Here is a 23,600-nt window from a genome sequence, read left to right on the forward strand (position 1 = left end):
TAGATCACAGAACAACTTTGGGAAGTTCTCTCCTTCCACCTTTCTGTGGGTTCCAAGGAACACACTGAGGCACACCCAACAAGTCCCTTTACCCTCGGGGTCATCTTGCTGTCCCCCCTCAACTCTTTCCTTGGTGCCTGCAGTTTTCCTGAGTAATCTTTCTGAGTCAATTGTACATTGGAAATTATACGTAAATTGGAGTCTGGTTTTTAATGATGATCTAGCATGCTGTTTTGTGCACTGGGAAACAGTTTAAGTTTTGACTCTTTCGTAATTAGAATTTAGGTTTTATGTTTTTTTTTTTTTTTTTTTACTTTTATTTGGTTACCATTATAAGTAACCCATTTATTCATATCATGTAGTTATGTATTCTTTTTTCAGGATAACAGAAACATTCATTATTTTTACAATATCAGTATTTTATTTTTTAATTCAAAATAGATTTTTTCCATGTAATGTATTCTGATTATGCTTTCCCTTCTCCAACTCCTCCCAGACCCCTCCTAGGCTTCCACTCTTTCCTATTTTTTCCACCCACCTAAATCCCACCCTTACCCCTCTCCCCTCCTCTTTTCTCTACCCCTCCCTCTCTCTTATTAAATGCAAACAGGCATCTAAATAATAATACTATTTTTAAAAGCAGAATGGAAAAACAAGCAAACAAACAAATAATAAAAGAAGAGCCAAAAACCAGTCACATAAAACACTCGAGGATGCTGAGACACACACATTTGCAACACAGAAAATCCATTAAAAACAAATTCAGAAGCCATAATAGATAAGCAAAAGGTCTGTCAGGTTAAAAAAATGTTCAAGCCCAGAACGGTGTGACAAACGCATCCAGAATAGCCAGTGTCTTTGCTGTGTTGGCATCCGCTGCTGCACAAGGGGCCTGCCCTTAAGTGTGTTTGTGTACCCAGTGAGATTCTGTTGGGGAAAGAAGTTTTCCTTTGGGAGCTGTTATCAGTTGGAGATAGTTTATGGGTTAGGGATGGGGACTTGTGTGTACTTCTGCTCTCAGCACTGGGAGCCTGTCTGGCTTGGATCTCTGCATGCTGCCAGTCTCTGAGTTCATATGTGCGTCAGCTCTGCTGTGTCTAGGGCCATGTTTTCTTGGCGTCTTTCATGCCCACTGACTTCCATTATTAATTTTCTAAAGAAGGATTCCCTGGAGTGAACCTCGAATTTACAGTACATCCATTCATTTGTAAGGACTGATCGCTATCGCAAAACGATCTCTCAGGAGATCGAAATGTTGCTCCCACAAAGCATCTGCAAGACCTGGTCCAACACTCTGGTCTCCCAGGTCAAACACACAGACGAATCATGTTGTCTCACCACAGGTGGACCATTTCTTATCAGAAACCGTGAGACAAGGAGGGTTCCTAACTTGTTATTTTTAAGTTTTGGAAGTTACATCAATTTTACAGAATTAGTATCCCTAATTCTAAAATTTGAAACCCAGAATGCTCCAGATCGGAAAATCTTTCCACCTGAATCTGTTTTCCCATCATCCTTTGCGTGTTGATCAATAAAAGCTCTGTAGACACCAACGACATGAACTGTTTTTGCCTTTAATATGCATGGTATTTTTCCATATTACAGAAACATATTTTTAAAATATTAAAATTTACAGTTATTTTCTGCTCCAAGTGACCTGTTCCTCCATGAGCAGACATTAATAATAATAATGATAATAATAATAATAATAATAATAATAATAACAACAACAACGAGAAAGCCTATGCAAAAAATTAACCAAAGAATTTCCCAATGAAATATTTTTATATTAGTTTATCAAATTTTCTTATATTTTTTTCTATTTAGGTATAAATTCCACAACAGAGTTCACTGTGTGTAATAGGCATGTTGGCAATACTCTAAAAACAACAGCCATGGTTGTAGTTCTAAACTAACACTGTGATGCAGTTTTTAATTTACCGTGTAACATTAAAAATGTAGTTCTCAACACTATTATTTTCACTAGGTGAAAACATATTTCTGTGCCTATCTTTGTTCCTTCAGGCTTAAAATCTTAACTGCCCCTAAAAAGAAAAACTATCAGACTACACATGATGCACACGGGATTGTTTCCTATCTAGAACACTCTAGAAAGAACTGCTCACCATTTCCGACGCTCTAGCTGTGTGCACCATCAGCGGCCATCCCTGAAGACCCACTAACCTGCTTTTGATGCTTCTATCTTTCTGGCTGTTACATTTCTTCAGTGTCAGCAAATCAAGGATCCACAAACAGTTTCCCATTTGTTCTCTTTGCAAACCGTTTACCACCGTGTGGTGATGACCTTGGACTTGAACATGTGGAGTCAAGCCCAGCAACCAAACTTCAGTTCTCATTACTAGTCTGCCTATGTATCTTTCCTCCGCCAGGCAGGATCTGGGGACATTTTTGATTGCCACACTTGAGGGGTGTTACTGGCATGGCATAGGTAGAGACTGTGGATGTTGTTAAATAGCCTAAAATGTACAGCTCAGGGGTTCCCTACCCCAGTTAGCTGGTTCCAATGTCACCGGTGCTGAGGTTGACTCTTTGTTCCAGAACAAAACAGCACAAATCAAATGACTAAACTAAGAAAATATGGCCTGCATAGACGTAGACAAGATTCATTCCTGCAGACACTGGAAGCTTCTATCAGTGAATCCCAGTCCCCTGGGGCTTCCACTTAACATGTAACTTGCTGGACATAGAACTGGGGGGCTGAAGCCAGAGTACCATCATCTTCTGATTGCTATCCCATGTGCAACTTGACTTCTCAGTGTCTTATGGGCCTGACTTCAGCACGAGCCTTTCACTCGACTGTCCAGTGAGATTAAGAGTCAGGCAGGGAGACTGGGCAAGCCTGTGCCAGGTCATGGGACTTGACAGGGACAATTATGGAGACTGAGGTAAGGTGCAATGGCGTGCATAGGAGTAGGGGACAGGGACATTTAGTCCAGACTGGTTAAGAATCAGACCCTAAAGCAGCCGGAGACAACATCCCAAGGTTCACCCATCACATGTGTGCCTGTGGCAGTGGCACCAAACATCAAACTCCTTCTTTTCAAGATCAATCAAAGGCCCATGCACAAAGGCCTGTACTCCACAGCAAAACAGAGAGGAAAAAAAAACAGGCCTTACCGGGGGTCCTGGTGGGGGTGGAGGGGGAGGAGCCCCCAGAGGTAGAGGGGGAGGAGCCCCCAGAGGTGGAGGTGGAGGAGCCCCCAAAGGTGGAGGGGGTGGAGGCAGAGGAGGTGGTGGTGGCGGAGGCGGGGGCGGCGGTGGCACCGGCATATGTCACAATGTTGGCGTCTCTTGCTTATGAATGGTCCCAAGAGAGAAGTTTCTGGTCTGCAAAAGAGAAAAGGGATTTTTTTAAAAACATGAATATGATTTGTACACAGCTTATGCAGGTCTTGTTGACATGTGCATTTGTTGACAGACAGCGCCAATCTTTCCCTACTTCCTTAACTCCTCTGATTATTCAGTCACTGAGCACTCGCAGGGAGGCGAGTCTAGGCTATGTGCTGGCAAGCCTGGGCTATGTGCTGGTGAGTCTAGGCTATGTGCTGGCAGTGAGAGAAGCAGATAGATTCTAATTTGGTGATAAGACTAATGGAATTTACCCTTGGTTCTCCACAGAAAGGGAATGTTTAAACACACACACACACACACACACACACACACACACAGGCCTCCCTCATTCTAAAGTGATTTCCCAATGACTCTTTCATCATCAACCTGCGGTTTTATCATTTTTAATGTGTTCTGCACAGACACCATCTTCATACACAGAATGACGTCTGACCACTTAATGTCACGTTCAGCCTCACACAGGATGCCAGCCTTGAGCAAGGCTTAAGAGTATGCTCACATGGGTGTACTCATCTTCCCTGTCTTTCTATCAGCTATCCCTTTCCTTGCCGGTCCCTTATTGCCATTTCTGCATAGCTGTCTTCGTGCAGACTCCTTGTATAGACTTTCTACCTGGTGTTTGTGACACACACATACAACTTCTGGCAAGGTCTCACAAATACAGTTCTGTTTCTAATGGTTAATATTATAAGATATTTGATCTCCAGATACATGCATTTCTTTGCAACCCGTGTGTGTCTCTGTGTGTGTGTGTGTGTGTGTGTGTGTATTGTGTGTCTACTTTCTTCACTGCTACAGAGGCAAAAACAACCAAGCCACATGACACTGCAACCACTGGGTTTTTTCTTTACCTTTTCCGTGGTGCAGACTCTGAGACAACCTAGCCAGAATTCCCCCAGCAATCCTTCCCAAACAGCAGGACTACCCTCACTTACACAGGTATGTGCCACAACATTCCCAGCTTTAGACTTGGTCTGACTGTGATGCAGAAATGAAATAAGGATACATGCACAGAAAAGCTGGGATTGGGTGGCCTGTCTGCTCTGATGGAGATGGACCACCAGCAGCCAGGAAACTCAGGGCATTTATTATAGATGACTGAATGAGGAGACAGACAGGCTACTGTAAACAGCTGAGAGAGGGGCCGATTTAGCTAGTCTTGGCAGGAGGACTCTGTAAAGGGGGTTCACATCCTCAGCTCACTGTACCACATCTTTCATTAAATTAACCAGTTTGTGCTATACTTATGTTGCTTTGATTTGCAAAGATTTAAAAATGCTTTTTCAGGCCAAGAAAAGAATGAGGGCCCACAGGGTGAGAATAATTCTTTTGTTTGGATCTCCCTCTGTGCCCTTGTTCTTTACCTGGCTTTGTCCCAGGGAACTGGGGAGCAATTAGGTACCCCTGGGACTCAGCCTTGCTGAAATCACAGGGCATAATTTTTCAAAGTTTGGGATTAAAGGATATTTTTGTGTGCACACTTCATGGCTACAGAAGCTTTCTCTTTTTCCTTGACAGATATAATCGTTAAATGATTTTCTAGACAGGAACTTTTTAGAGTCTGACAGCTACAAATACCAAGCTCCAGGAAGTCGCGGGCTGCACCAGCAAACTCTTTGATGCTTTATGCTTTCTTCAACCATTAAAAAAATCTTTATTTTGTTCTGAGATTTATTCAAAGTGCTTAAGATATTTAAAAAAGCCAGATATCCAAAAGCTTTTATACTTTCTCCCAACCTGTGAAATATCTTTTTAAAAAGCGGCATTTCTACACAAATTAGCTATTTAAGTAGGAGGGAGAATTTAAACAGACTGCCCAGGTCTGCTTGGCTTCTACCATAGCTACTACATTTTACTTGGAAAAAAAATAAGTGCTCTAAGGCTTCATGCTTAGCCTAAACAGAGTCCACAGGACAGGCCCTCTATACAAAGAATACCACACAGGTCCCAGGACACAGCAGCTGGCTGTGCTTAGTGTCACCATGAATAACTAATATAACCATCACAAAAGGAAGAGGATAAGCATCCCCATGGAAGCTGAGGGGATAAATGCTCCCATGGAAGCTGGACCTCAAGGAGGGCAACAGCATCCCAGTCTGGAGTGGGGGCATAATAAACGAACCGTTGGTGGAAATGTACTGAGTTTTCAAAAGGCAAGTAGGCAGCTCTGAGACCTGTTCTTCCTAGCAGGAGTGGCATGAAAACAGGGGGACAGAAGTGTCTGCTTGTGTGGCAGAGCTCGAAGGACACGCAGGAGCTTGTGTGGTGCTCAACTACATCTGGTCTCTTACTTTGGGTGAGGGGGATGTTTGCCTTGTGCCCTCAGTCTTTAAACACATTTTCTATAAACTACAGGAGTCACCTGTTGTGTAAGCCCCAAAAAGCACATTCTGAGAGACTCTGGTGGACGCTCCTGAGAAATGCAGCATCTCTGCCAGACAAAGGACCAGAATGCATGGCAGTATCTTTCAGTAAGGGATGCACATGCCAGCTAAGGCCTCCTGTGTCGGGATGCTGAGCACTGGTTCACAGCCACAAGCTGTGTCCTCCCTGAGAAAACTGAGTTTTGCACAGGTTCACTGACAATCAGGCGGCCAAACCTATGCAAATGGCAGGTTGTACTTAGAGCTGGAAATGACTAAGGCAGGGTAAGAGTGCCTGTCTCATTTCAGGGAGCACCCAAAGGACTGTGCCATCTGAGAAATGCCAGTCCAACATCAGCTCTGGAGCTCTGTCCAGCTTAGATGCTGCAGTAAGTTGTTAGCTGAATAGTCAGGCTCGTCTATGCAGACTCTAAAAGGATACATTCCTTAAACACCATCAGTACAGAATTCAGTGTCACACCTGCAGTGAGCTCATAAATCAGTTTCCTTTTATTAGACTCTTACTGAAATGCAAATTGGTTACCAGCTCATTCACTGAATTCTTTATAATGTTTGAACAGTACTTGGTGAAGGAAAAATTGGAGATATTGATAATATTCACCATGACTCAAATGCATAATAACCACTGTGTGCATGGTTCCCCAGGGAGAGAGGAGAATGTTGGTTTCCTGTCTTTTCTTTTTCTTACCACCGGGATAACTAAAAGAAGAACTGGGATCATTAAAATTATATTCATCACATACCTATAAGGAAACATCGCTTCATGTAACAATTACATTTCGAAAAATCCCATCTCTACTTTGGAAAAACAGAGTCCACTTTATCCATTAACACAATCAGATTGTTATCCATCATAATATAACAAATTGCTTTATAAAATGAAGGCTACTTCTTTAATTTATGGTGCAAGGTTTTTACCCAGAGGATGTTTTTTACTTCTTAACAGCTGGGTGGTACCTCTTCCCTGGGAACTACGAATTATGCAGAATACTGTCCTTTGTGGACTAGAGGTGGCCACAAGCCACCTGCCAGACACAGGGTCACTGTCCATAACAGTATCTTCCCTGTAGGGGATGCACATGCCGGATCAGGCCTCCTGTGCCTAGGATGCTTAATGGATAAGGTGGACTCTGATTTTCAAAAGAAGAGGTGCATTTTTTAGAAGCATAACTATTACATAAGGCGATGCTTCCTGAAATTACAGATAGTTAGAGCTGCCCCACGTGGGTCCTCAAGAGTAGTAAATGCTCTTAACCACTGAGCCATCTTTCCTGGTGTGCCTTATTGTTATGGAAAAAAGCAATGGTGGTTTTTATGATAACTGAGGAAGAATGATACAGCTTTAGAGACATTACCCACATCACAGAATTGCAGAGAGATAATGTAAGACCCAAAAGTTTATACCCAGCTAAACTGCTATTACAGTAAAAAGATAATGTAGGACTCAAAAGTTTATACCCAGCTAAACTGCTATTACAGTAAAAAGATAATGTAAGACCCAAAAGTGTATATCCAGCTAAACTGCCATTACAGTAAATAGGCAAATGTGAATGTTTTAAATATGCCAAATTCAAGTTCCTGGATGTGCACTAATGACAGTACACAGGAAAAGCCTGGTTCTACAGTTAGCAGTAAGACTTAAGCAGAACAGAATGAAAATAAAAGCAAATGTATCTGACCATCAATTCATGAAAGTAAGCTAAACTTGCAAGCTACGGAGGATGCTTTCAGAGTGGACTGAAACCCGCCTGTGTGCTGTCTAAACCATGCACACTGAATCGGAAAAAGTTGAAGTCAGTCCAAAACCATAAATAAGACAAATACGGATTCTTTACAATGTTGAAGATTCAGGGGGGGAAAAAAAGAGTTAGCACCAGAAATACCAACTGCCAATTAGCACTGGCCGAAGCAACGATGCAAAGCTGCAAGGAGTCTGTGGCACATCATTTTTTCACCACCAGCGCTCAGAAAGTGGAGGCAGGAAAAGTACATGTTCGAGGCCAGCCTGAGCTCTACAGTGAGCCTTTCAAGCAAGCAAGCAAACAAACAAACAAAACCATTCTAGGCCACCCAAAGAAGAATGGACAGAGTTGGGGTTCTCACCGAGGAGCTGCCTGCCCACATCAGACCTATTAGACAGCGCCTGAAGCATAACACTAAGGCTGGGAACATGGCTAAGTACTGAAGGACCTGCCACGCAGGCGTGGGGACCCGAGTCCAGATCCCCAGGACCTGAATGAAAGTTGGGCTCCCTGGAGTTCCCTGGCCAGCCAGACTAGTTGTCTAGCTTCAGTGAAAGGCCGTGTTTCAAAACAGGAGGTAGAGAGCAAATGAGGAAGACACCTGAAGCTGACCTCTGACCTCCACGTGTGCTCACACCCATGCAGACACCCACAGGAACAATACAAAGGCCAGATATGCAAACACAAAGGCTTATATAAATGGAAGCTAGAAAAAAAAACATGACTGCATGCCCTGAGCATAAAAGATTCATTCTTTAAGTAGTTCTTAATATAGGCACAGGAGCACTGTGCGAGCGGGTGGGGTGGGGACTGACTTAACCAAAAGGCAGGAACACAGCACATTAGACTCTCTTCAGAATCCAATACAGGAAGACTCCGAGAACACTTTCACATGCTATCACAGAAAACACTGGGGCACTAAAATAAACCGAACGATCTTGTGAAATAAGGTTGTGACAGACGGAACATTGCCAAAGCACAGGTCAGAGCACATAACAGCAGTCAGTGGTGATGATGACAGAAGGACAGAAGGACAGCTCCTAAGGACTGTGCAGAAGGGCAGCTCCAGAGGACTGTTATGACAAAGGCTCTGCTAAAGGGAGTAGAGAGAAAGAAACCGACTTTCATTTGTGAGTTTAAGAAAGATATTTAGAAATTAGGAAAATGATAAATGTTACAACTTATAAAGGCACAAGGCTACTCTGAAAATCAGACATCAAAACAAATCTTCCAAAAGATCAGAAAATATGAAGAACAGGGCAGGAAGGGAGCCCGTGACAGCCAGGGAGACGCTAAACGTCTCTGCTCCAATCTAAACGCACGGATTAAAGTGCATGGCTTTCTATTAAAATATGGATTAGTGAAGTGACCAAGAAAGGATGTGACACACTGGCAATATCAAAGGTCTGCTGACAGTAAGCAGAAAGGCCCTATCACCAGATTCCACCCAGCTGCTCATGAAGAGGTTAATATCTACAGGCAGCAGACAGACCCAAAGCTGAGACAGACAGACTCCCAACTCCCACAGCACTGACCAGTCTTACATGTATGAGCAAGATCTGAGAAACACAAATAAGCAGAAATCCGAAATATTTAAAATTACACCCATCAACCAAGGCCAGCTCAAAGACAAGGGCCTTTCAGCTGGGTGTGGTGGTGCACACCTTTAATCCCAGCACCTGAGGGCCAGAGGCAGGTGGATCTCTGTGAGTTGGAGTGCAGAGAGTGAGTTCCGGGACAGCCATAGGTACATAGCAAGACTCTGTCTCAGAAAAACCAAAGGCAGAAACATTTCAAGGCAAAAGCCACCTACTAATCTAACTTCCCATAGTAGGAGCACTGAAAAAGAAAATCAGTGCCAGCAGTACAGGCTCCGAGGGTGAAGGTGCTTGCTACATAAGTCTGCAAAATTGAGTTTGATCCCTAGAACCCTGGCACAGGTAGAATGAGAGAACCAACTCTACAATGCTGTCCTCTGACCTCCACACGAGCACTGTGTCACATAAACCCACACACAATTCATACTCCCCCACATGCAATGATCATAAATAGAATTCCTTCCATAGCTGCCTCCCAATTATAACACAAAACACGTCACAGTGAATGATGAGAGACTCAATCCATTTCAGTCAAATTCAGGAACAAGCCAGGAATGAATACACTGTCACTACCCAATGTCGTCATTCCGGAGGTGGGAGTCACTTGATTCAATTATAAAAGAAATACAGCATATATTTACATATTAGTTGGGAAGGAGCTCACTTGCCCCCTCTTCAGTAATATGACAATGGACATGGAAAACCTAAGAGAATCAGTAAGAAGATAACTTTGAATCATAAGGAGTCTTAAAGGTGACTCTTCAGAACCCATAAGCAAAATCTCAGCATCTCTTCTGTCTATAGAAAACGGCTGCTCGAGAAGTGTCACCCTCAGAGACAACTGCTCTTGCAAGTCAGCCTGAAAATATGGAACAGAATATGCAGAGATGAGATGAACATGTAAGACATGCCTGAGAAACAGAGAAGACACAGAGAAAACATACTTTACTTTCCAGCAGAAAAGACCAACACCAGACAAAGGTTAAACTTGGTCCGTATTGTGCTGTAAACTGCAGTGACCATGGTGGAAATACAGACTTGCTTGCTTTTCAGCACACACACACACACACACACACACACACACACACACACACACACAAGCATACCCTACATCCTAGACACCCTCCACACACAAACTTTCAAGATAAAAAAGACCTGTCTAAAATGCTATAAGAGAAAATGTTTCTGTAGTTAATAAGTATGTAAGGACATAAAACACAACGTTAAAGACATACATTACTACAGATTGGAGAAAAATCATACTGAAACAAGCAGACTACAAATTAGGGAGAAACTATATCAGATTAAAATTACAGTAAAATGGCTTTTTTATTTTTAATATAAACACTCTTATAAATTCATAATAAAATGAGGAGTATAAATGACATTAAAACACATTCAAAGATGTTCCATATAATTCATGAGAAAATGTGAGTCAAACCCACAAAATATCACCGTGTGTCCATCCGATCAGCCAGGCTCACAAGGTAGATACATGCACTGGAGGTCACTCAGTCTCCTGCACTGGACAGAGAGCAGGAGTCACTCACTCTCATGTGCTGGGGAGAGTTGTGGGGTCAAATGAATCAAATTTTACATGCACTTTCCAATTTTAGGACTTTACCTTTATGACATGTCTATACTTATGAGAAACAGTATCTTTCTTTTAATAGCTGAAGACCAGAAATAAAGCATATGACCTACTATCATTTGGGAACTAAGTTAATCCACACCCTATAACAGTTTATAACCCTATAACAGATAGCTGTTAACAGAGAATATAGTAGACTTAGGTGTGACTGCTGGCATGGTCTCTAGGTTACAGTACGTAAAAAAAGCAGTCAGCAGCAAATGCACACAGTCTGCGTAGGCTTCTATTTCTGCTGTGTATTTATATCCATGTTTATGCTTAGATATGTGGGAATCGTCTAGAACACGGAGTAGCTAGGTGGCCTGAGAACGGCCCGTACTGCACACTCCTTTACACTTTCGAAGTATCTGTGCAGTGTTACCTGTTCCCAAATTAAGACCACAGATGAACAGTTTCAATAAGAGCCCTGCTGGTTCTGGGTTCCTTGTTTGGAACTATGAAGCTTTTCCTCCTTCCTTCCTTCCTTCCTTCCTTCCTTCCTTCCTTCCTTCCTTCCTTTCTTCTTCCCTCCCTCCCTCCCTCCCTCCCTCCCTCCCTCCCTCTCTCTCTCTTTCTTTCTTTCTTTCTTTCTTCCTTTCTTGGCTTCATGCTACTCAAAGGAGACCTCTGTGCCCAAACAGAAAATATAGATGAACGAAAAGAAATCAAAGCAGTATTAACCTTGTGCCAAGAGCTGCAGTTGAGCCTCTTGGTTTGCTCCTATAAGGATCCCCACACAGTCATTGCTATCCACAGGGGAGGGTGCGGGGAGTTGAGTGGGGAGGACTGGCCAAGCATGCTAGGAAAACAGCCAGAGGTGGAATGAATCACTGCTCAACCATTGCTCACTGCTAACTTCTTCACACACACAGTGAGCTCACTTCTTTTTCTTTCCATTTTGAGTTGGTTTTTTTTTTTTTTTTTTTTTTTTTTTTTTTTTTTTTTGGTTTATCAAGACAGGGTTTCTCTGTGTAGCTCTGGCTGTCCTGGAACTCACTCTGTAGACCAGGCTGGCCTCGGACTCAAAAATCCACCTGCCTCTGCCTCCCAAGTGCTGGGATTAAAGGCGTGCGCCACCACTGCCCAGCTTGATTTTTTTTTTTCCAACCAAGATGTTTTTACATTGTCTGGGCTTACAGATATGTAAAACAAGGTATAAAAACCAAACATTCATGACCAAAATACATTGTATGAAATTCTCAAAGAATTAATAACAACAGTACATAAACAACAAAATCCCTCAATTCTTGGATAATCATGTAATGTTGCCATTTGTTAAGGATGAAAGTAAATGTGCTTTTTCCATAAAGACTTAAATCTTGACTGAGGTTTGATACCATAGGATGTAGCCCATCTTCAGTATTTTTCAGAATTGCTTGATAATTTGATTTCATAGTACATGCTGAATTTTCTCCTTTGTGTAAAAGTGTAATATAAAATCCCAGACATGTACTAGAGCCTGTTCTAGTTTGGTTTTTGTTGCAATGGTAAGTGACTGGCTAAAAGCAAACTTGTGGGAGAAAGGATTTATTTCCTGTTACAGTTGACAGTCCTTCAGGAAGGGAAGTCAGAGCAGGAATCAACAGACAGGAACTGAAGCAGAGGCCTTGGGGGGGAAGGCTGCTTGCTGACTTACTCCCCAGGGCTCCACAGATTTTTTTTGATACACTCAGAATCACCTTCCTAGTGATGGCACTGCCCACCTATAACAATGGTCTGAACCTGCCTACATCAGTCATCAATCACAAAAATGCCCCAAAGACTTGCCTACAGGTCAACCTGGTATAGGCATCTTCTGAATTCATGTTCCCTCTTCCCAGGTAAGCCTAACTTGTATTAAACCAACCAACCAACCAACCAACCAAACAAACAAACAAACAAGACTAAGGAGTACAAGGCCAGCTCAGAAATTATTGGAAATTCTGTTTTAATCCTAAACTAAAATTAATTAATTAATTTTGTTTTATAAACAGGGTCTCACTGTGTAGCCTTGGGTGTCCTGGAACTCAATATGTAGACCAGACAGTGCTCTGGCCTCTGAGCTGAGGGGTTTCAGGTATCTGTTCTGGTGTTGTGTGCTGGAGTGGCACGGGCATGGCCATGGCCACAGTTGCAGGGAAGTCACATGATACAACCCAGGTGACTACATTCATTACACGTTTGATGGGAAACTCTGAATTCCTGTTGGGTCACTGAGGATTCAGGGACCTCTTACTGTCACCACTGACATTTCTGAGCCTGCCACATTCAGATACATGACCCCACAGTTTAAAGAGTTAACCTCTACTACAGGTGAGTCATTTGTGAGTTGATTCCAGCTGGGAATCAGTCCCTGTCATCCATTAAATGTGGAACACTGCAGGACACACAAGACACAACAGCTTGGAATCAACAGGTACTAACAACTGGTGACTTCCTTCCTTCCCTAGAAAATATGGACCCCAGTCTCCTTAGACAGATGTTCTGGATTATTGTTCTTTAGTGTATGCACATCTGTCTACATGAAGTTTTCATGGATAATGGGAACATAACAGGGTAAGCACGATCACCAAGAACCCACTGTGCATCTATAAACACCAGAAAGGTGCACAGCGGGCTCCAGCCCACTACACTTCCAGTTTTCTCTCTAGAACTGCTAGAGGGGTTCTGGACCTTAGGACACAGGCACACATGTGGGTAAAAAACAGAGCAAGAGCTCGACCATGCAAGAGCTGTTGAGATGTGAGGAAGGCAAATTTTGCACTCAAGATAGTTGTCCATCTGTCAGGTGTAGTGGTTATGTCTGAGTGATTCAACTTTTCCTACTGTAAAGCAGAACAGTGGGGACAAATATCTCATTCAACCATCAAGAGACTATTAGAATAAACATTGGCTCTAAGTACACACTTAAAACCAATTTCTGTCATTAAAAGGAAGTAGAAAATATATTTCTCATGCATTTTCTTGCTTTTCCCATCTCTCTCCCCTCTGTCTGTCTCTCTCTCTCTCTCTCTCTCTCTCTCTCTCTCTCTCTCTCTCTCTGTGTGTGTGTGTGTGTGTGTGTGTGTGTAAACATCACTCACTCTAATAAGGCATATTCACTTTTCACTCTAACTCTTCCCTGATGGTCATGGTTGCTGTCTACTTGATGAAGCTCTGGAATGAGCTCAATAGCAGAACACTTGCTTCCCATAGACAAACTCCCTGGGTTTGGTCCCCAGCATGCCCAAAGCAATACTGAAAGGCATGGCTACAAGAGAACTTTGCTAAATAATTTATTAACAAAGCAGTTCACATGTTCTGATCGTAAGTAACAATCTACTCGTTACTTATACAATTCGCTTTCAACTTCTCCCTACCCAAGAGAGACCTAACTCTGCATGACATATAATATCGGTCCCACTTCCAAGATGTGCAAAGGAGATTCAGATATGTAAGCAATCACCCTGAGAAGCAACACCTGCAGTATCACAAAACCACAGGGCACCTAGGTCAGTGTGATACCAGCCTTTGCCAGGTTCATCCATCTCCCCTGAATCCACAAAAGATGGACCACATGCACTGCTGATCACTGACATATGGCAACTGAACATACTTAGGAGACACAGCAACACTTGATACATGTGTAAACCATGCATTGAGCATGCTTGATCATGCTCACTAAACTTCTACATGGTTGGCACTGTTCTTCTTCCTCTCCTGTTCTTCCTCCCCTCTGCTTCTTCTCCCTCCCTGCTCCTCCTCTTCTTAGTCCTCCTCCTGTTCTTTCTTTCCAACGATGGGATCAAAGCCAGGCCCTGTGCATTCTAGGCAAGTGTCCAGTCTACTATTGGGCCACATCTCTAGACCAGCGGCATTTATAGTCAACCATAGGTAGAAACACGTCTCATGGTCATCAATTCATGAGTGCAGTATTCATGGACAATTAAAGGCTACGGAGGCTGATTCACACTATACTGTAGATTCGCCTTGAATGTTATTGTATATGAAAAGCAAGCATACACACACACCACACACACACACCACATACACACACAGACATCACACACCACATACACACATATCACACACACACACCACACACACAGACACCACACACACACAGACACCACACACCACATACACACATACCACACACACAGACACCACACACCACATACACACATACCACACACACACATACCATACACACACACCACACACACCACACACACCACACACACACAGACACACACACCACACACACCACACACACCACACACACCACACACACCACACACACAGACACACACACCACACACATACACACCACACACACACACACACCAGTATGTATCTGCCGAGAAAAGGCCAAAATAGGAATAGATAAATGCAGCATGAAGGTAGATTAATGGTCATCAGAGCTGAGAGGAGAGGGCATGGAGCTAAGTCTCTTTTGGGGATGATGCTGCGTGATTCTGCATATTCTGCATATTAAGTAATCACTTAAATACTATAAAGGACGATTTTAAGATGTGTAAATATCTCAGTGAAGCTGTAATTATAAGATAGAGTGGCTTTAGTCACAACAGGCAAGGCATAATCCAGGGCATAGAGCATCAAGAGAAAATAAAAGCACTTTGGAAACATGAAGGAGAAGCCAAGGAAGGGGCCACTTCCACAGGTCTTAAGCAAACACAAAGTGTAAGAAGGAACTAAGGGTGGGCCTCCCCTGACCCAAGGTGCTGAGCTGGAGCCAGCTGTGCTACAAGATGTGGCATGCTGCTCACAGTGGACAGGCTTCCATAGAATTTAGCTATGGGATTTATTTTGTAAGGTTTTAGATCAAATGCACGTGGTGACATTACAGTGACTTTCGCTAATTTGTACAACGGTACATTAATAATAAGGAAAAAAAAACAATCAGGAAGGCAAGCAGGCATTAAGACATGGGTAGGCCTTTGTGGTTTCGGTCCTGAGGGCTGTAAATGGAATATAGTCTGTAGAGAGGAAACAGCGGCCGTCATCCAGGAGGCAACACTAGCAAAAGAGACTGTTCATGCGAGGTTGATTGACAGCTGTGGGAAATGCTGGGTGTCTGGAATGGGGGAGAAGGGACACCTTGCTGGACGGATGACCTAGAGCTAAAGAGGGGAGTAGGGAAAGGGAGCATGGGCAAAGAAAAGGAAGTTTAATTTGAAATGACTTTGAAGTGCCCTGATGAGGAGACCCCGGAAGGGGCGGGGCTGACTGAGAGGTCTAGGAATCTTCTCGGAGACCTTACTTCCTTTTCCAGCGCTCTGCTGCGCTGCAAAGGTCTGGAAAGTGTGACATTTAAAATGACTGAGTCACCTTTGTAATTGCTAATTAAGTCAGGCCATGACTAATGGTGGCAATGCCGCTCTCTACCCACTAACCACCCCTCCTCTAATGGGGGAGGAGTTACCCAGCTTGAAAAAAAAATTTGTTTTCTCAGACTCTTACACTTTAGTAATCATGTGATGTCATTCTGCCCAATGAGATGAGGGCAAATGTCTGGGGTGTGAGGAGGCATCATTTTCTGAATAAAAAGGCAAAACCTCTCAAATAGCAAGATGTCAGTCTTTTTTTTTTTTTTTTAAAGATTTATTTATTATATGTGATTACACTATTGCTTTCTTCAGACACATCAGAAGAGGGCATCGGATCCCATTACAGATGGTTATGAGCCACCATGTGGTTGCTGGGAATTGAACTCAGGACCTCTGGAAGAGCAGTCAGTGCTCTTAGCTGCTGAGCCATCTCTCCAGCCCAAGATGTCAGTCTTTAGCTATTGTCTTCTTTCCTTTAGACTAGCTGTGTAAACCCAGAGATACAGCAGCCATGAGGCAAAGAAGATTTAGGATGAAGTATTACAAACTTCATTTGTAATGAAGGGAGAGAAACAGAAAGGTGGGAAGGAGCTGGTCTCTGCTGGTCTCTGCGGTAAGTGTTCCTTGCAGCAGCTCCAGATGGTCTTACTGGGAGGTTTGCCTTTACACAACAAATAATTTGCCTCTATTTAAGGTAGCTCCAGATGTACACACTCTTCCTGTTTATTTTGGTTGCTAAATACAATCCTAGTTGAATCAAGCCATATCTGGGCATTATGTACAGATACAGACAGACAGACAGACAGACAGACAGACACACACACACACTCACAGGGTGGGAGGAGGGGGGGAGAGAGAGAAACCATATGACTATCAGTATTTTAGTTTGAAAATGTTTAAAACACAACTTTACATTATTTACTTTTTTCCACAGTGTCTTTCTCCTTTCCAAATTGAAAACTAAAAATGTTACCAGCAAAGTGGTGGGTGGGGGTGGGGGTGGGGGTGAAGTGGGGGGGGCCACTGAGGTGGGATGGTTCAATGGTTAGAGCACTTGCCATACAAGCTTGAGGACCAAAGTTCAGATCCCCAGAACCTAACTAAGTAAACCTAAGTCATATGGGATGTCAAGCTGTAATGTAGCTTTGGAGATAAGAGACTGGGACATTCAGAGCAGCTGGCAAGTGAGCCTCACCATATTGGTGAGTTCCAGGCTTGATTAAGAGACTCTGCCTCTGTTGATGAGATGGAAAGGCAACCCAGGATGATTCCCCCAACCTTGAGTCTCCACATGCATGTGCACCCATATCTGTGCAAACCCGTACACATGTGCACACAAACATACAAACATGCGTGCACATATACCCACATGAACACGGAAATAATTTGCAGGTACAGCAAAACACTGGCTTCTAGAATGAAAAAAGAAAAATCCACAAACTATCTGTCAAGGGGGTTGTGCTCCCGGATACCCTTCTGTCTTTTCTGGTTGATTGATGTGGTTGCTGTAAGCAGCTTCAGGCAAACCTGTCCACCTGACTCTCTCTCCTAAGGCTCTCCCCCAGACACGTGGCTGAGAAAACAGCAAGTCTCTGGCATGCCATCTCCAGAACCATAGTCAATAAAGTTCAGGAAATGTGCGCTGTCCTCTGCCACAAAACTCCCATTGTCTGTAGGCAAGAATCTCGCTGAAGACGTGGATCTCCATGGCAACAGTGCTGGTTTTAAAGGCTGGCCGGGGGAAAGTTATCCAAGGTTTCAGGACCAGGAAGAGCTGGTGACCGATCTGCGTTTATCTCATGGTTGCTGTAGACTGGGTAACAATCTGTGTGTGCCTTTTTGCTTTGGCTGCAGGGAAGCTTTGACCAGACTGTGGTTCCCCTCTGGAAGCTGCATTCACTTTCTAATACATTCCTGCCTTCAGGCTTCCCCATAAAGGGTGATCTGTGAGTTCTGTTCTGTGTGTTCCTTTTAACACAGCTCATTATGAGTTTTCAGTTGCTGTCTACCTACTTCTGGCAAACTCAATTGTTTTTACGGAAGAGGGAATATGTTAAGCCCATAGTTTGTAAAAAGCACCGGGTTGCTATTATAACAAAAGCATCTCTGATTTGTTGAGGGTCACCATGAATACAGCGCAGTCCTGTTTACCCAGCTGTATCATTTTATTATTCCCATTTTATGGAAAGAAACTGAGTCGCATAGAACTTAGGGGATTTGCCGAGGATCATTCAGAGAATCACTGATAAACTCAGGCCGGTGAGTTCTGAAGTAGACACCGCACAGCTGGTACTCAGTTTCTATTTGCATGAAGTGGAAGCGTCCTGACTTCACAAGTTCACTCTAAAAATTTTCCTGCCTGTGAGGGCTCTTGGGGTGGTTTTGCATCTCTCAGACTCTTAGCTTAGTCCTGGCAGGAATTAGCCATTAGCTATCAGGATCAGAAGATAGTAGCCTGGATGCCTTCCTCTGAGAGCTCCGTATACCGATCTAAACCAACCTGTGCCTCTTCCCAGTTAACCCTGGAGCTGACTCTAGCTTCCGGTTCAAAGATAGGTCTGGCTGTCTCTTCCGGGTGCCGCCATCTGAGATTCATCCTGTCACTAGAATCCATCACCCACAAAGGATGGAACGTTCTCAAACATTTCCCAACCTTGTCTGGCTCACTCGGCACCCACACGGCGTTTGTTTTGTTTTTTTGTTTGTTTTTGTTTCGTTTGTTTTGTTTTGTTTTTTGTTTTTTTTTTCTTTTTTCTTTTTTCCACGTCTGTTCTGTTTCAGTGTATGCGAGCCCCTTGGTGTGTGAATGCTGTCGTTCTTGATGCAATGTCCACCAGGCTGCACACCTGGTGTGGGGAACTCACCTCAGCAGTGCCCGCCACAAAAAGGATCAAATAGCAAGGGGAGGTTTCAACTGCACTGCTGGCTGCAGCCAAGAAGAAGCATGTGGTGTGTCTGCAGAGCATCAGAGGGAGCAGAAATGCCCCTCAGCTCCGTGGCAGCGGCCAAGGAACTAATGAATCCTTTTCTCACCCAGCTGAACTCTGATTTACTAGTTCCCTCTTTGAGTCTGTTTTGTCATATGCTATGAGCCAAGTTAGTCAAATATTACAATACCTTTCTAAATATTTCAGCAGCCAGATGGCAGGTGTACTGCCACAAGAAGGCAGAACTCACCAGGAGATAACTGACAGGCTCATTGCTCAGGGGACCCACACATAGATGTCTTGGTAGGCCTTCTCAGTGATCTCTACCCCTAAACCTCACAGTTCCAAGAAGACACATGTTCAATGTGCAGTCTGAAGCTTGTGGTAAAACAAACATGTTCCTATGTCTCCGAGTTTGGGGAATCAGAGCAGACATATAAGGTCTTTAGGTCAAATTTCTCAGGACATCACTCTTTTGATAACGTGACTGTGTCCTGAAAATTTATCTCATATATAGAAGAAATTTTATTTCTTCTATTAAGCTATTTTTGTAAGTCGATTTTAGATTTTTCATTTTTGTTTTTGGTTGTTTTGTTTGTTTTGTTGGTGGTGGTGGTGGTGGTTTTGGTATGTGTGTATGTGTGTCACATTGAACTTGTGGAGGTCAGAGAACAATTTGCAGGGTCAATTCTCTCCTTCCACCACACGGACTCTGGGGTTTGAACTAAGGTCGTGAGGCTCGGCATAAGCTCCTTTACCCAGCCGTCATGCCTGCTCTTTCGTAAATTTTTAAACGTTAGCCCTGATATATCTATTGTATCTGTCAAGCATAGAAGGCAGGAAAAGTTGAGGGCCCCCGATGAAAACCCTCTCTTCTTCTCTTCTGTGTTAATCTCATTTGGTGTTGTGGCTCTATCATCTCTTTTTTTGTGTGTGTGTTGGAATGACTGCAAAATCTCAACCCGTACTCTACAGTTGCTGAACAATAATCGCCTAAAAAGAGCGTTGCCAGGCTGGGCCAGCTGGCTGTCTCCCATTCCTGAAACTGAATGTTCTTAGACACACACGCTCTCCTCCGCCCCTTCTGCTGCTGGCTGACTTAGTGTAACACCATGTCACACTCACAAGTGCCTGAAACCAAGCGAGGCTCCTGGGAGGACTAAAACGGGGTGTACAGCAGCCCTTCAACTCTAGCAAGGCAGCCTGACATCTCTGCCCAGATTAGGGCACCGACAATTGCATATGGGTGGTGCATTTCCAGTTTGAAGCGTCAGACCCAGGTCCTTATCCTTGGCATACGCGGTTAACCTCTCTTTGTGTTTCTCATCTGTGGAAAGGCACAATAATTACAGGAACCACAGGACTCTTGAGTTAATGCATAAGGAAGCATCTACAGTGTCTGGCCATTTTCTGCTACTTTTCCACTGTTTTTTTTTTTTTTTTCTTTTTCTCCCCTGTCCTTCTTCCTGTTTTCCCGGTTTGGTTTATCTGGGTTTAAAATGTATCTCTAAAGTACATTAGCAGGCAGACTGCAGCAGCCTGTGTGCTGCCGTGGCGGGTGTTCCTCAGTATCAGATATCCATTTGAGTTGTTATTGAAGGAAAAAAAAGCCACAAGTGATATGCACAAGTCTAAAGCACGTAACATCCTGGGTTTCTATGTATGGAGCTCAAGTCCAGACACAAAGTGCCTTGAAGGCCTGCTCAGGCCAGTAGGAAGCCCAAAGGCAGACCACTTCTAACCTCTGCCACTACTTTATGGTTTAGAGAGGATGGCTTTTAGAAGAAGGCTGGGGCCGGGCAGGTAGTTTATCGGTGAAAACCCTGATCTTGTAGAAGACTAGGATTCATCCCCAGCACCTACACAGTGGTTTAGGAGCCTGACATCCAGAATCTAGTCCAGGGGATCCAATGGCCTCTTCTGACCTCTAGGGGCACCAGGCACACAGTCATACACAGACATACATGCTCGCAAAAGACTTACTTACTCAGAAAGTAAAAGGACTGAATGTTCAAAAACAAGGCTGGAGTGTCTGATGATTATAATACTAACTGGTGGCAAGAAAGCCTCTCCTGACCAACCCTCTCGGTGATGAAGAGGTGATGAAGGCTTCTAGCAAGGACACTGAAGTACACAAGCTTTTAAAGTCACACAAGTCTACCCAACAAATGCCCTCATTTATACCCAAGGACCCCAGGAACAGAAGAGGAATACCAATGCCCCACTGGAAACTTTCCTGAGTGTCCCCAGAGTGTGTCAGAGATGCTTCTGGTTTGTCCTGAGGCCATTAGACAGGCTTCCTGGATTTCCGAGCAGAACATCTACCCAACTCAGGTTCTCACGCTGACACTCCAAGTGTGCAGAAGACATTGTTCCCACAGGAGAACGGGTGCCTGACATCCTACAAGAGAGTCCAGCGTGTTCCTCTCCCAAGTTTGCTCCCCTTGAGCTCCTGGCTAAGTATTCAGGGGAATGGCCACAGTTACCCAGTCCTGCATGCATACCTCCAAAGGACTTTAATGGCCATTTGTGGCCAGACATAAATGGCTCGAGATAATCTATAAACACACACACACACACACACACACACTGGCTCTTGGCCTCCACAGGCTTGCAGCTGAGCCTCGGGGGAGTCAGAACAGGAGTTCCTGGCCCAGCTCTGTCACCAGGAACTGTGTGACCTTGGATAAGTCACTTCTCCCTTCGGAATTGGCTTTCTTCCTGGGGGATGGTCCAGTATCAATCCTTGTCTGATTATGCAGGTTCTCAGATCTCTCCTAATCACCAAGACCCTTCCTAGGGACAGCCCCCCACACTATCGAGACCCATGAGACCCATCCTTTTGTTCTCGGAGGGGGGTCGTGAGGTGGGGAAGAGAAGCAGAGCCCCCCCCCCCTTAGGGCATGAGGCCTAAGAGGCATTCATCCCAGAAGCTGATTATGGAAGAGTGCTGTCCTGGGAGGTCACCAGGGCGCCCTGGGGTGACCTGGTGTCGCCATGGTCCCTTTCTGACCCTTGGCGCTCGGAGAGCGGAGAGCGAGTGGCTGCCGCTAAGGCTGCATGGAGTAGCGCTGTGATATAGTCACGGCTGGGGACTACAGTCTGGAGAGGGTCCTGGGCACTCTCACGCGCCCAGCGCCCCTGACACCGCGGGAGGCCACTCCACTTCGGGACTGTCCCCAATACCCCCCCACCCCCCACCCCGCAACAACCCCAGTCGGCCACTTAACCCAGGGCCCGGACGCGAGCGGAGCAGCTACCTGCAGCTGGCCGTAACCCGGCCGACTGGACTTTAGCTGGCGCCACCGTCCCCGCCGTCTCCGTCGTCCCCGTCGCCTCGAGGATCCCGGTTGGTCTGAGGACAGTGCCTGGCGTTGCTTCGGCGCGCCTGGCTGAGCTGGGCTCTGCGCTCCTCGCTCGCTTCCAGCCGGGCTTAGGCGCTGCCGGGACGCGGAGGCGGAGCCGCCGCCCCCACCTGCTCCTGGCGGCCGCCCTGGAGCCTCGCCGCCCAGCGCACGGGGACTCGGCCCAGAGGGCGGGGTCGCTCTGGCACCCAGGAGGCGGTCCTGGCTGCGCGGCGCAGCTCCCAGGTACAGAGTCCCGAGTGTTAGCCACAGGGACAATGGGACCAAGGGCTGGAGTTCCCCTGCACGCCACCTCGTCTGTATATTACAAACATTTCTGAGCCCTCGCTAAGCCCCAGACAGCGCTATAAGCAAGGGGACAAAGGGAGAATGGGACAGCCTGTTGTCCCGATGAGCACTAGCAGGTACATACAATACAGAGCCAAGAGGCTATCCAGTGTGCACAAGCAGAGGGGCACCCAATTCAGACCTGGGCTTGAGAGGCAGGGGTGGGTGTGTGGGTGGAGAGAGCTGGGGGGCGGGGGGATAGAGAAGCTTGCTCCCAGAGAAAGGTGAGCACAAAATATCCTGGTAACACAGGGAGGTAAGTAGCTTCGGGTGGGGCCGAAGGAGAAAGAAGACAGTTTGAAATGTAGAGTAAGCCTTCTGAGTGAAGCAAGTCGCTGTCCCGCTTGACTGTCCCACTGTCCAGCGCTTGGAGGATGCTGGAGATGTGTGCCTGAGACTACTGTGTACACTGCGCTGCTCCAAGTGCTGTGATTCAGGCTGGCATTTCCTGAATCTTAGGCATTCCTGCCAGATACGGATGTCCTGCTGGACTCCTGACTGATCCTTCAGTGTCTGAGGTTATTCTGTGAGCTTGTTACTCTTCAGGGTCCTACAGTGTGTTAGCTAAGGAGCCAGGCTCTCTACCTTCAAAGCCCTGGTTCCAGGACTGGGAACACACTTGAGGGAGTCAGTGCCAGCAGCTGGCTACCACACCGGATTGCAACCTATCTCTCCATTCACGTGGTTCAAGTTTGTACGCCCAGTAGACCTCAGCTACTTTCCTAATTACTTATGTTTATAGCCTGACAAGCTTATGGTTATAGCAACGATTAATAAGTCTTTCACTTTTGTGCTGACAAATATTCAGCTTTCTCTTGATTTAGGTGAAGAATGGGTTATGTGTAGAACCATAATACCGTGGTCCCAGACATGAGACATGAAGAATATACTTCACTAACCATTCTGTATGAATTATTGCCAAGGACAGTCTTGGGTTGTTAATCCT

General features: G+C 44.9%; 1 protein-coding gene across 3 annotated transcripts in view; it reads right to left on the reverse strand.

Moving 5' to 3' along the window:
* The window catches only part of Wipf3 (WAS/WASL interacting protein family member 3), a 74,196-nt gene extending 51,723 nt beyond the window's left edge, over positions 1-22,473 (reverse strand). The window contains exons 1-2 of one of the 3 annotated variants that reach the window (XM_076913321.1): positions 22,223-22,473; positions 3,139-3,348 (exon numbers count right to left, since the gene is read on the reverse strand). In XM_076913321.1, coding sequence (XP_076769436.1) covers positions 3,139-3,291 — 153 coding nt within the window. In that variant the 5' untranslated portion in view covers positions 3,292-3,348; positions 22,223-22,473. The remainder of the gene's footprint in view (positions 1-3,138; positions 3,349-22,222) is intronic. The other 2 variants (XM_076913319.1, XM_076913320.1) reach the window with 2 other exon arrangements.
* Between the last annotated feature and the right edge of the window lie 1,127 nt (positions 22,474-23,600).

The sequence above is a fragment of the Arvicanthis niloticus genome, chromosome 15 (assembly GCF_011762505.2).
Source record: "Arvicanthis niloticus isolate mArvNil1 chromosome 15, mArvNil1.pat.X, whole genome shotgun sequence".
Taxonomy (NCBI): Eukaryota; Metazoa; Chordata; class Mammalia; order Rodentia; family Muridae; genus Arvicanthis; species Arvicanthis niloticus.